The sequence below is a fragment of the Rhinolophus hipposideros genome, assembly GCF_964194185.1.
Source record: "Rhinolophus hipposideros genome assembly, chromosome: 20".
Lineage (NCBI taxonomy): Eukaryota > Metazoa > Chordata > Mammalia > Chiroptera > Rhinolophidae > Rhinolophus > Rhinolophus hipposideros.
In genome coordinates, this window is record NC_138066.1 from 13,484,014 (window position 1) to 13,499,783 (window position 15,770).

The 15,770-nt window shown below is 46.0% G+C and overlaps 1 protein-coding gene across 1 annotated transcript in view; it reads left to right on the forward strand.

Moving 5' to 3' along the window:
- The window catches only part of TRPV1 (transient receptor potential cation channel subfamily V member 1), a 36,287-nt gene that overhangs the window by 15,890 nt on the left and 4,627 nt on the right, over window positions 1–15,770 (forward strand). The window contains exons 8-15 of the mRNA XM_081028276.1: window positions 1,173–1,331; window positions 2,525–2,620; window positions 3,829–3,899; window positions 8,736–8,901; window positions 9,325–9,391; window positions 11,880–12,202; window positions 13,143–13,270; window positions 13,839–13,954. Of these exons, the coding sequence (XP_080884402.1) occupies window positions 1,173–1,331; window positions 2,525–2,620; window positions 3,829–3,899; window positions 8,736–8,901; window positions 9,325–9,391; window positions 11,880–12,202; window positions 13,143–13,270; window positions 13,839–13,954 (1,126 nt within the window). The remainder of the gene's footprint in view (window positions 1–1,172; window positions 1,332–2,524; window positions 2,621–3,828; window positions 3,900–8,735; window positions 8,902–9,324; window positions 9,392–11,879; window positions 12,203–13,142; window positions 13,271–13,838; window positions 13,955–15,770) is intronic.

Consider the following 15,770-nt stretch of genomic DNA (forward strand, 5'->3'; position numbering starts at 1 on the left):
GGAGGGGCTGCCACCTGTCTCACAGGGCAGAGGCTGCATTTACAGGGACAGAGTCCAGGGGAGGGAGAGATGCCCGGCCTACTCTGCTCTGCCTTGTCAGTCCCTATCAAGGCTGCTATGCGGAGTCCTGGCCTCTGACTCAGAATCCTGGATACAAATGTTCCCGGAGGACTGGCCCTGGGAGGAAATGGCCTCAGGAGGAAGGGGAAGTTTGAACTAGAGAAGAGAGTGCTCTGGGGCCATGGCTGCCATCTTCATGTCTCTGGAGACTCGCAGGGGCTAGGAATGGAGTACTGGCACGCCTGAGTACAGAGCTGGGACCGCTGGTGGAAAGCAGAGAGGACCAACTTTATTCCAGGGAATGGATCTTCCCAACAGTTAGTGTTTCTCCACAGGCTTCTTGAGGCATCAGGGAGCTTCCCATCCCCAGAAGTATTGAAGCAGATACTGAACAAGGACCTCATTGGGGAAGCTCAAGCTTGGGCTGGAGGCAGGGCTTGATGGCCTGAAAAGGCTAGGATGACCTGATTTTGGTTCATCCATCCTAGGGATACCTGAACTTTAACAGAGATCTCCTGGATACCAGAATTTTGCCCCAAAGCGTACTTGTAATGATGATATCCCAGGCACTGGCCCACCCACTGCAGGAAAGCCTTTCTAGTTCCCTTCAGTCTCATGCATCAATAACTGCCACTCTTGCCTGGATAGCCTGACTGACCCAGGCCTGGACATGTGAGAAATAAGGAATCCAGAGGCCCCTTCTTACCTGCCTTCAACCCCTCCCTGAGCGGCCTCATGTCAGACTCTGCCTGTGCCAGCTCCTTTCCGCTATTGTGGGAATAATAAGGACGCAGGCACTCAGGAGTAAGTTATGTATTAGAGATAATGGGCATAGAACGTCGGGCAACACTTGTGAGTTTTTAGGTGTCAGGGCACTTAGGGTCACTTGTCCAGTTTTACCTCTTGTTCACTGTACACACAAGGGGCACTGAGGCCCAGAGAGAGGGCCCATTGGTGCAGATCTATGACCCCCCCAGCTGCTCCGAGGGCTGAGGGCGTGGCCATTTCTGGTGGCGTGCAGAGACCAGGATGTGGGGAGTGCCTTAGGCTGATGTGGGGGTGAGGCGGTTCCTGGCAGGAGAGTGAGCCTCACTTCTCTTTGCTCCCCTTAGAATCGCCATGACATGCTCTTGGTGGAGCCACTGAACCGACTCCTGCAGGACAAGTGGGACAGATTCGTCAAGCGCATCTTCTACTTCAATTTCTTTGTCTACTGCTTGTATATGATCATCTTCACCACGGCGGCTTACTACAGGCCTGTGGACGGCTTGGTGCGGCCCAAGGCTTAGGCCTTGCTTCAGGGATGGGAGAGAGGGGACGGGCATTGTCCAGGACGGCCAAGACCTCAGACCCAGGCTGGGCCCTGGACTCCTTCCCAGCCCACTGGGGAAATGGAAGGATCACCTGAGGACCCTTATACTCTTGTGCTCAGTCCTGCCTCTCAGGGTGTCCTGGAGACGCACCCCTTCTCCTGTTCTCAGCCCCTCCTTTAGCATCCTGGTTCTGTGAGGCTGAGGGGAGCAGTAGGTTAGAAAGGATGCAGAATTAGGGCTCAGAAGCAGCTCTCCCCTGGGCTGGGTGTCGGCAGGGTCACGGGAAGGCATAAGCCCCAAGCCTGTTGCTATCCTGCTTGCCTGCCCATTTATGTTCACTCACTGGCTCGTTATTTACCCCTAGACATATGCTTTTGTGTACTTCTTCTTTGCCATGCCCTGGGCCATCCTCAAAAGCATCTTAAGAACAGACGTCCTCTCCCAGCCATGGACTCCCTTGAGTTTCAGAATTAAGTCCTTTCCATACAATACCTAAACACTTAATCTGCTGCTTTTATTTTCAGAGTGCCTTGCTTATAAATTTGATTTTAAAACACAATGTTTTAGTTAGATGAAACCTAATCTCTATCCACCTATTAAGGCCATTTAATGACTGCATTTTAATAGAGGAACATGCTAGTAAGACAGGCTAGTGAACGAGTGCTTATGACACATTGGTGGTAGGCTAAAAGGAAACCCACTTCAGGAAATGGTGGCTGAAACACAAGGACGACACACACGTGTGTGGGACCTCTCTCCCTCCACTATCCGTGGAAACTTTTACAGTTTGGGGAGACCAGGGTTCACCATAGCTGTCGGAGAAGCAGGAAGCATGTGGCATTGGGTCTGTAAAAGTGCTTCCGTCTATGCCATCACTCTCCTCCCAGTGGACTCTTTGCTGGGACATAGTTCAGGAGATAGCACAACACTGTGAGGACGGTCCTCTTGGGAATCAGGTCCCACAGAGGGGCCTCCGTGCGGGTGTCCCCATAATAGTACATTGTCTTTATTTGCATCTCTCTCTCTCTCTTTCTCTTCTGATGGTGGCTGAACCTCTCGGGCAGAATCTGGGTCTTAATCACAGGTATTGGCACCTGGTAAATGTGTGACAAATGAATGAATGAGTGATTATTAATTTCCGTACCTTGCAGCCTCCCTTTAAGCTGAAATACACCGTCGGCGACTATTTCCGAGTTACTGGAGAGATTCTTTCTGTATCAGGGGGAATCTACTTCTTTTTCCGAGGGGTGAGCATTCTTTCCTACACTATGAGAGTTCCTACTACCACCAAAACAAAAAGCCAGTAGGCTCACTCAGTGCTCACTCACTTTTTAATTCATTGCTCAGGTAGGACAGGTAATGGCCCTGCTTGAGGAGCTGAGAGATGCCCAGGGGAAGACAAGAACCCTCCAGGCATTCACTTTTGGGGAGTGAGGGTCCACCCAGAGGGTCCCTCAGGCACTCATGTCTTCTGAAGACATGCAGTCAGGGCTCTCTACTAACTGCAATATTTAACTACAGAAGTAGAGGGGAAGCCTCTTAAGAGATAGGCTTATGACTGGTAATTGTTTAATTAACTGAAACAGTCCATTAAAGCTCAGAATAATGAAAGAAATCTACCTGTATACTGGAACCATTTTATTTTAACTGAAAACTCACAGATACACAATCCTTGGCCATTTTCTAATATATGAGCAGTCTTTTCTTTGACTGTGGGACCACTGTTACATGCACAAATAATTTAAGATTATTGTGATTATTTTCCCTTAATCTTTTTGATCTCAGCTACACCCAATTTTTTTTTTCAGTAATTTAATTTTAAGGAGTCTTTCCAAATCATTGCCCTGTATCTTTACAGAAACAACTGTCTTTTTTTTTGCACTCATAGTTTATGTTATAATAAAGTACATAGTTTATGTGATAATAAAGTACTAAGGGCAAAAAGCATTCTTGGCAACACACAGGATTAACAGATGGGAGGTTGGCAGAGTGTGTGGGTGGCCTGGAGAGGATCTCCTAGCTGCCAGTGTTTTGCAGGGCCGTGGGCATCAGTCAGAATGTTTTTAGGGAGTGGAGAGCACTGGTTAATCTGGTTAATCTGGTGAGTTAGTTCAACTGATTAAAGAATTTTTACTGTAATGCATACTTACAGAAAATTATGAAAAAAAGCACAAATTAGAAAGAAGAAAAAAATTGCTCAATCCCATCATTCAAGCCCAGCAAGTGATAACATTTGATTTTTTTTCCTGTCTTTACTTCCAGGTATAGTTGTCATTGCACTTTCTATTTTTAAAAATCTCTCCTAATTCACATAACATTACCCCATTAGCCTGACCCATGCTGTTCTACTCTCTTCATTATCTTGCTTTGTCACACTCCTGTCGTCCATCCAGGCGCTCACCACTTAGCCACATCTAACCTTTCCTGGGATCTTACTCTGTCTATTTACCTGCAGATTCAGTATTTCCTGCAGAGGCGGCCATCACTGAAGACTTTGTTTGTGGACAGCTACAGTGAGATGCTTTTGTAAGTGACCCTTTGACTATTCTGCCTCTGTAACAGACAGCATCTTTTGCCTTAGTTCTGAGGTTACAGCAATCAGCTCTCATTCTCTTGCATACACCAGGTCTGGAATGTAGTAGGACCTCACAAACATGTTGAATAAATGATGGAAGGGACTCAATAAATGTTTGGTGGGTAAATGAGGGTCCACTCTGTGCCAGGTATGAACCAAGTACTAGGGAATGCCAGCCCTGTTTTACGGGCTCTTGTGGTTTATAGTCTAAGTTAGACATATCCTTGTTCACTTTTTCCATCCTTTTGTCTATCTGTCTGGCATTCACTGAGTTGGCTCTGGAATACCAAGATAAAACAGACATGGTTCCTGCCTTTAAAGAATTTCCAATCTTTAGGGCAGAGTTTCTCAACTGTGGCACTATGGACAATTTGGGGGGCTGTCCTGTGCATTCTTTGTTGTGGAGGGCTGTCCTGAGCATTGTAGAATGTTTAGCAGTATTCCTGGCCTACTCACTGGATGCCAGTAGCACTCTCTCTATCCCCTAGTCTTGACAATAAAAAATGTCTCCAGATGTTGCCAAATGTCCCCCACTTGGGAAGTGTACAAAATCACCCAATTGAAAATCATTGCTTTAGGGGGAGAACGATTAATAAAAACATAGTTATAAAAACAATGTGGATGTCATAGGAAATCTCTTCTTGCATAAAATAAACCAGAACTTTATGAGGTTCCCTTGGAGGGCCCAGGATACAGAAGGGGCTTTCAGAAGGGGAAGGGTACTTCTCCTGGGATCTCAACTCATGACCTCTACCCTGATCCCCAGGTTTCCCTCATTCCTGGGGCCTCTCTCTTTATTCCTGGCAAGTGCAAGGAGTTGATTTCTCACCCCATTGCAGCTAACTTGTCCTTAGGGCTCAGAAACCCCATCTTTTTTTTACCATAATCTTGAGATACTTACACTTTAGCCCCCAAGGGCAAATTCAAGGGTGGGGTGTATAGGATTAGCACAATGCTGATTTGCTTTATTAAGAGAGGCAGTGTTTTCCTACATAGCATTATGCCAATAAACTTGATTTTATTCCTAGGACGACCCATTGTCGGTATGTTACAAATTTTTAAATTTAATTTCTCAAAGCTACCCATGCACATAGGTAAAAATTTAAAGAGTACTGAAAAGCTTATAGCCAATGTAGGAGTTCCCTGTCCCTACTCCTCTCATTCCTTGCAATCCTCCTTCCCAGGGACAATCACTTTCCATTCTTGCAGCTCTTTTTTCTAACATTTATTCATCTGGTAGATGAGGATTTCGCATCCTTATACTGCCTTCCGCTCTGCTTCCCCTCCTCTAGCTTTACAATATGGTTTGTAATAATTTTTGTTTTCATCAATATTCAGTATTTACATTTTTGTGTCTCTGTAAATACTATTTGCAGTTGAGCTTCACAATATACTATATTATTTTTCTTTCCGTTTCTCTTAAAGTTAATTATTATGTTGTTTTCTCTTGCTGAGTTTTCTTCATACTCATTGTTAATTCTTCCCACACATCTTGAAGCCTCTCAGTACAATTTTCCTCAAAAATCAATCACATAATTTAGGCAGTGATCTTCCCGATTAGTCTAGTACCCACCTGGCGTTATATATAGTTATTGCAACATTATTGACTACATTCTCTATGCTGTACTTTACATCTCCGTGACTATTTTGGAACTACCAATTTGTATTTCTTATTGCCTTCACCTTTTTTCACCCAGCTCCCCAACCCTACTTCCCTCTGGCAACCATCTGTTTGTTCTCTGTATCTATGAGTCTGTTTCTGTTTTGTTTATTTATTTTTTCCTTAGATTCCACATATAAGCGAGATCATGTGGTGTTTTTCTTTCTTTATGCTGTACACTTGAAATTAATATAAAATATTGAATATCAACTGTAACTAAAAAAAATTAATTAAACAAATAAAAAGAGCTCCATATAAAGAAACCTCCCAATAAAGAAAAGGCCAGAACGACAACAAAATCAATGACATAAATTATATGATCAGATCCCCCAATTTTTTTGTTTTTTTGAGGGATGTCTCCTGGAGCACTGTCCTCTTTTTCTAACCGGGCTGGTTGTTCTTTGGGTCTGCTGCTTAGCTTTTATCCTGGGACTTCTTTTTGCTGCCAACCTTTCATTGCTTTCCTCCCAGGTTAGAGGATCTGTCTCTTTCTTGATGTTCCCCATTGTTTTATTTGAGTACATCCTTCAGTATTTTACTCTGGTGCAAAAGATGGTGTAATATTAATAGTAGCGGACACAGTGATGACAGCTTTTACCAGGCCTGATTCTTGAGTTACATTGCTCACATATGTTCTTCCAAGGTGTCATTCCTTCTTTACTAGAACTTTGAACACCCTTTTTGTTTTTCTGCTGAGTTGTATTTCTTATTTTCTGAACATTGTGTATTCTTCTTTCCTGACTTATTTCCTTTTTTTGGGGGGAAGGACATCTCAACCAAAGAAAAAAGCCACACAATGGGAAAGGGAGAAGTAAAATTTCATATAAATCTGGTCATCTGAAAAGATTTCTACTGTACCTTCACATTTGATTGATATAGTTTGGTTGGGTATAAAATTATTTCTAAAATTTGAAGATATTTCTCCATTTTTCCTTGCTTTCAGTATAATATATTAAAACCACTTTAATTCTGGATCTTATTTTGAGACCTGTTTTGGTTTTACCCTTTGTAAATCTATAGTATCATCTCCCCTCTCCCCAGTGTTCTGAAACTTGTGTCTTGATTTAGGTTTGTTTTTATCCAATGTTCTGGGCACTTAGTGGGCTCCTTCAATCTGGAAATTTATGTCCTTTATTTTTGGTATATTTTCTTGAATTATTTCTTGATCTCTCTTTTGGAACTCCTATGATTTGTATAGGTCTCCTGACCTAGTCCTGACCTAGTTCTTACATTTTCTCACTTGTGCTATATCTCTTTATCTTTAGCTCTTCTTTCTAGGAGGTTCAAATCAACTTTAATTTCCAACCCTTCTATTGAGTTTATTATTTCTGATACCATATTTTTATTTCTAAGTGCTCTTTTAAAAAAAATTCTGTCTGTTCCTTATTTATAGCATTCTATTCTTGTTTCATGGATGCACTATCTGCTTTTGTCTCTCTAAGACTATTAAGATAGTTTTTGGTAAATTTTTCTTCTTTGGCATAGTTTTTGTTTTCTTCAAGGTGTTTCTCATTTGCTTGTTTTGTTCTCTTTTTCACACTAGAGGCTATCCTTAGGCTATCTGAAAATCTTTGATGTCTGCTCATGAGTAAGAGTAGAGGACCGAAAAACTGGTTGGAAGCTCTTAATGTGTGAATGGGGCTTATCAATTTTTTATTTTATTTTTTTTATAAGTTTCAGGTGCACAAAACAATGTAATAGTTGTACATTTATCATTTATATTCCTCACACTGTGTCAACCCCCCTCCCCCCACCCACTACCCCTCTGACAGGAGCTTATCAATTTTGAGCTTCATTATAGGCTAGTCTAGATAAACCAGTTATTGGAGAATATCCAAATTCAGTCTTTTGCATCTTTTCAATCTTCTATCTGGAGGGAAGAAGTCTGCCTGCTGGCTTTCTGAGAGCCTAGTGGAGAAGAGGGCTTTCTGTAATCTATATTGTATGAAAATCACATAATCTCCTGTTTTTGGACCTTATGTTTTATCCTCTTCAGAGACAAAATCTCCACTCTTCCTTATTTTTGGTCTCTCTTCACCTCTCCTCCAGAGGAGCCATTTGAGGCTCCTTGATTAAAAGAGTTGGTTCTCACCTTTCCCCTCTGCAATTCAGATTTGGTTTTCTTAGATCTGCTAAGTCAGTTTCCATTTCTCCACTGCTTCCCACCTTCCAAAATTCATATGTAGGTACTCCATTTCCCACCCAAGGCAACCCTTTACCTATTTCAACTGCCATCAGTTCTTATTTTGGCCAAGGTCCTGCAAATGCAGAGGTTTTTCTTTGCAGCAGAACTCCAGTTGATGAGCCAGTTTATTGACATCAGTTTTTAATGGACTCACATCAGCATAGTGGCAGATTTTTGCTGGGTTCTCTCATGCAAATGGGAGGTGAAGTGGTCAGTGTGGTCTGCTGTGTTAATGAAGCTGGGGGGACTCTCAGAAGGGAGTCATGCTGAACAAGGAGGTCTCGCTAGAACAAATAGGTGAAGAAAGGACCACTGAACAGATCCTCTTATAGGATCGTCCAGATGTCCTCCATTCTGTCTAGGGCTCCGACTTGGACAGCCTCACTGGACTAAGGAACTGAAGGACATTTTTTTTGCTCTCCTGCTGAATTTGAGGGTGTGACCAGCAGACTCTTCCTGTGGTTTCCCAGGAGAGCATGACCTATCCCTTCTCACACGCTTAAGCCCTCCTAGATTCTCTGTTGTCCATGAGGCTGTTTTCATGGGGACTGGGCATGAAGATTGTTGGGGTTAAGGCAGTGTTTCTCAGCCTTGTTTTCATTATTGCCTTTTAGACAATTCTTTCCAATTGCCCGTCCCATGAATTTTAATACCACAAATATACTGTACAGCTGTTTACGGACTGTATTTATATCTGTGCTTTATGTATATAGAGAATAAGATTTTGCATCCCCCTCTCAGAAGCAGTATTTGCCCCGTTGGGGGAAATATTGCTCCCACTGAGAATCATGGAATAAAGGAGACAGGGCAGCCAGCCCTAGCTCCCCCCTTGGCCTGCTGTCTCTGCCTCTGAGAGGCTCAGGCAGCTGGGGTCTTCCTGTCTGTGGGGGTGCAGGCCTCCCAGGTGATCTTAGACAGAGCTTCCTGTCCCCCCACCCTCAGCTTTGTGCAGTCACTGTTCATGCTGGGGACCGTGGTGCTGTATTTCTGCCAACGCAAGGAGTACGTGGCTTCCATGGTGTTCTCCCTGGCCATGGGCTGGACCAACATGCTCTACTATACCCGCGGCTTCCAGCAGATGGGCATTTATGCTGTCATGATCGAGAAGGTGGGTGCCAGGGCCTGAGTGGATCCTCCACAGAGCCCGTTTACCTCATGGGTGTGGGGGACCCTGTCCCACAAACTCTCTATCCACTCTGTACTGTCTTGGGAAGTGCTAGTTTAGCTCAAGACCCACTTTTCCCGCTAATTCCCCAAGAATCAGGCAATCTGAACTTGACTCAAGTTTGGGGGCTCCCCTAAAACTGGAGTCCGCCGACATATCAGGCCCCCCTGAACAAAGGTCATAGGGGGAGCTGTGGATGATTCCCTCATAACACCTGAGCTGCAAACCACCAAATCAAATCTTCCTGCATGTTCTCCGATTTCACTGGGGCTCAACCTTAACTCCTAGGCTGACAAAGCCTTGGCCCTTCCCTCAGCCCTGCCCGGGGCCTGGACTTGGTTCTGACAAGCCTGCTCTCTCCTGCAGATGATCTTGAGGGACCTGTGTCGCTTTATGTTTGTCTACCTTGTTTTCTTGTTCGGGTTTTCCACAGGTAATGGGCTTGGTCAGGGCTGGTGGGGGGAAGGGCACCTGCTCACCTCAGCTGCCTGAGGACTCTGCAGGGGCGGGGTGGGAAGGGGCCCAGTGGGGTGTGTGTCTGCAGATGGCAGTGGATGGACACAGAGCACAGCAGAATGAGCAGGAGAACCTGGAAATGTTATTTATAAAGTACTTTAAATAATTTCGGGGTAAGAAGTGCTGCTCACCTGTAGGATAGCTGCATTTTGGCTAAGTTTTTTAAAGAAAACTTTTTTGACATTATTTTAGACTTATAGAAAAGTTGCAAGAATAGTACAAATGACTGTCTACACTCTTTGGCCTAGGTTCCCCAAATTTTACCACATTTTTATTACTTTCTTTCTCTGCTACACACAAAACACATGAGCGCGCGCACACACACACACACACACACACACTTTTAAAAAAACTGAGAATAAGTTTTTTATGATCAGACATGATCAACCTTTTACCACTAAATATTTCAGTGTGTATTTCCTGAAAAAGATGGACATAAACACAGTATAATGATCAAAATTGGGAAACTAACATCAATACAGTACCCACCTTATTAAAATTTCACCAATTGCCCTAATAATGTCTGTTATAGAAATGAAAATCCCCATCATGCATTATATTCAGTTGTCACGCCTCCTTAGCCTCTTCCATCTGGAACAATCTTTCATTGTTTTTTGTGACCCCCAGCATTTTTAGTGAGTAAAGGCCAGTTTTTACAGTCTCTTAATCTGGGTCTGTGTGATGTTTCCTCACAATTAGTTTCAGGTATGCCTTTTTGGTCAGAATATCGAGGAAGTGATGTGTGTCTTCCTCAATGCATTATATCAGGAGTTCCACGATGTCTGTTTGTCTCGTTTCTGGAGATGTTAACTTTGATTATTTGGTTTTGGTGGGTGTCACTTGGGGTGACCTGTGTGGTCTCTGCTCTCGCTCCTCACATAAGAACGCAGGACATGGCTAGGCCAAAAAGGAACACCCACGGAGCCATAGGTAGGGGAGTCATAACACTATAGTCTCACGGGAGGCTGGATTCACACGACGTGTGACCTGCTGTCCGCTTTTCTGCAAACTGACCGACGACTCTCCTTGACTCTCCACGACTCACCAACCAGCACAGCCGCGGCAGCTATTTCAGGGGCCAATTGTCTAACTGGCTACAGCTGACGGCCAACTAGCCACAACCGATGGCCATCGACTCCCCGAGTCAGCCCCCCCCCCACGTGAGGCCGAGAGCCTGGAAACTGCTCTCTGGGGCTCTGTCCCCACTGTGGGTCTGCCAGATTTTCCCACTGTCAAGTCATTATCTCTCCCTTTCTGATGGATACATAATTTGTGAGGAAATGCTGTGAGGCTATGTAAACATCCGATTTCTCATCAAAATGTCTCCCAATCATTTTAGCATCCACTGATTGATTATTTGCTCCTGAATCACCCAATCCTAATGGTGGTCACATGGTGATTTTCTAACTCCATCATTCCTTCTGTATTTATTTGCGGGCATTCTGTTGTAAAGAAGAGCTTTCCATTCTCCCTCATTTGTTTATTTACATAAATATAGTCTCCTAGATTCCTTTTTGTTTTTTCCTGGATTCTCACTTTGTTAAATGGGTCATAACTCCTTACTGTCATCCTCTATTTTGATGCTCAAATTGTCCGAGTAGTCATCATTGGCAGTCCCTTCAAGCTGGCTCCTGTGCCCTTTTGACTCATCCACATAATTGTTTGAGCACCTGGCTCTGCTTCGATCCTCATCTGAGTCCTGCAGTAACATGGTCCACGTGGCATGTCTTCCCTGTCCCTGCCCTACAGCCTATTGTGGCATCTCTGTCGGGAAGTCATGGGCCACTTTGTCTAGGAGCTTTGACTGACTGATCATAGTGGGCTCTGGCCCCTGGTCTGAAGGCCTGCTGATCAGTAGCCACAGGAAGGGATTAGGCCGAGTAGGTTAGTGGATACTGGGTGTGCAATAACCACGGGCACAGCTGCTACAGAGCTCTTAGGCTCCAGATTACATTTCCCACAGAAGAGTGCAGAATGCGACAAGAGGCCATTCTGCTCTGAGCTGCTTAGCCCCCGTGGTTCTGGAATGGGCTGGCTCTGGGCCACCCTCTAAGGGGCAAAGGCAGACAGGGTGTGACTGAGAACATGGATGAGGATCCGTGTAAGGTTAGGCAGGTTGTGTAGTGCACAAAGCTGGCTGTATTTACATTGTGCATATAGATTTGTAGATTTAACATTTTTTTCCTAGCAGATGATCAAGTTCTTACTGTAACAAAGCAGTGTATTATGACAATTTTCTGATAGTTTTGAAGAACGGGGTGCTTAAAAAAACTTCACACAAAAGTGTTGCATAGGCCATCACTGTTCCTGCTGCAGACACATCTGGGGTAGTGGGTGTGTATGTCAGGGGGACCCAAGGTCTTGGCTTCCATCCAGCTGTACCCCTTTTCCCCCATGCTTTATAGCTGTGGTGACACTGATCGAGGATGGAAAGAACAATTCGGCGTCTGTCGAGCCCTCATCGCACAGGTGTCGGGTGCCTGGGTGCCGGCCACTCGACAGCTCCTATAACAGCCTGTACTCCACGTGTCTGGAACTGTTCAAGTTCACCATCGGTATGGGCGACCTGGAGTTCACCGAGAACTATGACTTTAAGGCTGTCTTCATCATCCTGCTGCTGGCCTACGTCATTCTCACCTACATCCTCCTGCTCAACATGCTAATCGCCCTCATGGGTGAGACCGTCAACAAGATCGCACAGGAGAGCAAGAACATCTGGAAGCTGCAGGTGGGTCGATGGGTGGGGTGTGCGCAGCAGGACGGTGGTGGCTGCTCTGTCTGTTGCTTAACACAGCTGCTGCATGGACCCCTTCAGGGTTTGAGGAGGGGGCAGAAAGCTTAGCCAGGCCTGGGGGGACCATGCATCTAACTCTGTCAACACCCGTCTGGCTACTCCTGCAAGGTTTCCCTGCCCACTGTCATCAGCTGGTGTTCATGCTCACTGTGTTTACTGTGGGCTAGGTGGCTCCCGAGGGAAGGAGATGGAGGGCCCATCCCCATCCATGCCCTTCACAGAGGAACTTGGTCTATGGTGAGCACCAGAAACCAAATTCAGGGAAGCAGCAAATATGGGGCAGGACACGACAGCGGCATTTTTGAGCCACCTGGTCCACGTCTGTCTTCCCAACTAATAAGAAAAGTACCATTCTTATTAAGTAGCACTGACTCTGTGCCAGGCACTATTCTGAGTGTCTTTCTTACATGGTTTTATGTAATCCTTACAACAATGCTGTCATATTATCACTAGCCCCATTTTGGGATGAAGGCACTGAGGCATAGAGCAATCAGGTATTCACGTCCAAGACAACTAGTAAGTAGCCCAGCCAGGAGTCAGCCCAAACAGTCTCATGCCCGAGGCTCTGCTCTTAACCACTATGTTACCCCTTCATGAGCTCCTGAGGGAAGAGTCCGGGGCTGGTACCCTCCACATCACGCATGGCGCTCACCGCTCACCAGCAGTGCCTGGGCAGGTCAGGGGCTGGGTGGGCTGAGCTCCTTTCATGTAGTGTGCACCCACCAGGCTGCAGAAACAAGCCTGGTATAGCGGGCACTGGTGGTCCTGCTTGGAGGCGCTGGGCCTGGGAGAGACTCTGGAGAGGCTGACCTTGGCAGCCAGCACCGGCAGCCAGGGTGGTGCTCTGCCCCTTTGTCCTTTCTGTTGCCCACAGAGAGCCATCACCATCCTGGATACAGAGAAGAGCTTCCTTAAGTGTATGAGGAAGGCCTTCCGCTCAGGCAAGCTGTTGCAGGTGGGGTACACACCTGATGGCAAGGACGACTACAGGTGGTGTTTCAGGTAATGGACAAGCCTGGGGAGCTCAGGGGCTCAGCTGTGGAGTTCGGAGACCCACTCAGAACCCGCTATGGGTACAGAGGCTGCCTCAGGGCTCACCTGTGTGTACAGGGACTCACCCAGAGCTAGCTGTGGGTACAGGGGCCATTCTAGGGTTTAGTGTGAGCATGGGGGACCCACCTAGAGCTAGCTGTGCATACAGAAGCCTGCCTCAGGGCCTCTTGGGGCCAGTCATGATATGGGGACTCTCCCAAGGCCAGGGGCTACCCCGGCGCTCAGCTGTGGGCATAGCAGACCCACCTTAGATCTTAGCTGGTGAGATCCAGACATTAAATACTGGAAAAGAAGGTGTCCAGAAGGATCACCTGGTGATCAGGATCAGAAGCAGGAATCCAGTATGTGAAGCTCCATGGTGTGGTCAGAGAACACATCTTCATGGGTGGTGTCCAAAGAGCAGGCCCCTCTCGGCCCTTCCTCTACCAGCTGTGTCTCCCTATCCTGGTCTACGGGCTCGTTGGGGCATAGCTCTTGGGCCATCAGCTTCCTGCTCCCCCGTGTCCTCGCCCTGCAGGGTAGACGAAGTGAACTGGACCACCTGGAACACCAATGTGGGCATCATCAATGAAGACCCGGGCAACTGCGAGGGCATCAAGCGCACCCTGAGCTTCTCCCTGCGGTCAGCCCGAGGTGAGGTGTAAGAGGAAGGGTGCTGTGGCATGCTGGGCAGGGGAAGCCTTGGGGTCCCCCACTCCTTGCAAGCCCTCTTCACGCCACAGCCCGGGTGATGGAATAGCCCCAAGTGTCAACACCTGTACACACTCACTCACGGGCACCCTTGTGTGCTCTTATGCACGCCCGCACAGCTAGCTGCTCCACGTGCCCATGCGTGCTGGCTCTGCCAGCACCCCTGGCCCAGGCACTTGTTCTCAGTGCCCAGAGGAAGCAGCTCAGCCTCCATCCAGCCACCTGGACCGCTGGCCTTATTGTGAGCTGTCCTATGTTCTCTGTCTCATTCCCCACACCGAGTGTCTGCACTGAGCACTGTGAGGCTTAGGGACACAAACAGGGAGTCATCCAGGCAGGCAGAGAAGGGAAGAATGGGAAGAGTAAAGGGTACGCCTTGAGCAGAAAAGCCCTGAAGAAAATCACTACCAGAAAAACAACTTTACCAGTTAATGGTAAACATGTAACAGCAGACATTAAATTAAAGGTCTAACTGAAGATATTTACTTAAAAACGAAGCTAACTAGCTTATATGGAACACATTTTGAGTTATGATCACAACCCCACACGAATTCTTTGTTTTTCATTTTTAAAAGACTGGTAAAATATATACGACATAAAATTTGCTGTTTTAACTATTTTTTAAAGTGTACAATTAAGTGTTATTAGTTATATCCACAATGTTGTGCAACCATCAGCACTATTTCTTTCTTTTTTCCCTTTCTTTCATCCGCCCCACCCCACTCTCGTTCAAGCCGTTGTTTCTCAGTCTAGTTGTGTAGGATGCAGTGCCTGGCTCATGCTGGTGTTATGAGCTAGTTGTGTAGGATGCAGTGCCTGGCCCATGCTGGTGTTATGAGCTTTGCGGTTCCCCCCGCTCCTCTCGGCTGAAGCAGTTGGTTGCCATTTGTCAGTCGGCCGCTCCTAGTGGCTCTCGTTGGCTGTTGGCCACTCACACTGGCTGCCGACCACTCACGCTGGCCACCAGCAGCTCATGGCAGCACATGGTAGCCCAGGGTAGCCCACGCCGACCTCTGGCTGCTCACAGCAGCCCAGCTCCAGGGAGAGCTGTTGTTCACAATCTTAGCTGTAGAGGGTGCAGCTCACTGGCGCATGTGAGAATAGAACCGGCGACCTTGGCGTTAGGAGCAGGGCGCTCCAACCACCTGAGCCACTGGGCTGGCCCAGCACTATCTCTTTCCAAAACTTTTTCATTACTCCAAACAGAAACTCTGTACCCATTAAATATTACTTCCCATTTACATGCCCTGCCCCCCACCCATGGTAATCTCTCTTCTACTTTCTGTCTCTGTGAATTTGCCTAGTCTAGGTACCTCATATAAATGGAATCATACAATATTTGTCCATTTGTGTCTGGCTGAATAATACTCCATTGTATGTATACGGTACACCATATTTTATGCATCCATTCATCTGTTGATTGACATTAGGATTGTTTCTACCTTTTTGGCTATTGTGAATAATGCTATAAATATTGGTGTATAAGTTTTTGTTCGGATCTCTGCTTTCAATTCTTTTGGGTAGGAATGGAATTGCTGGATTATATGATAATTCTGTTTACCTTTTTGAGGAACTGCCAAACTATTTTCCAAAGCAACTACATTTTACATTTCCACCAGCAATGCATGAGGGTTCTAGGTCCTCACCAACATTTGTTCTTTTCTTTCTTTTTTTTATTGTAGCCATCCTAATGGGTGTGAAGTAGTATCTCATTGCAATTTTGATTTGCATTTCCCTGATGACTAATGGTTTTGAACAT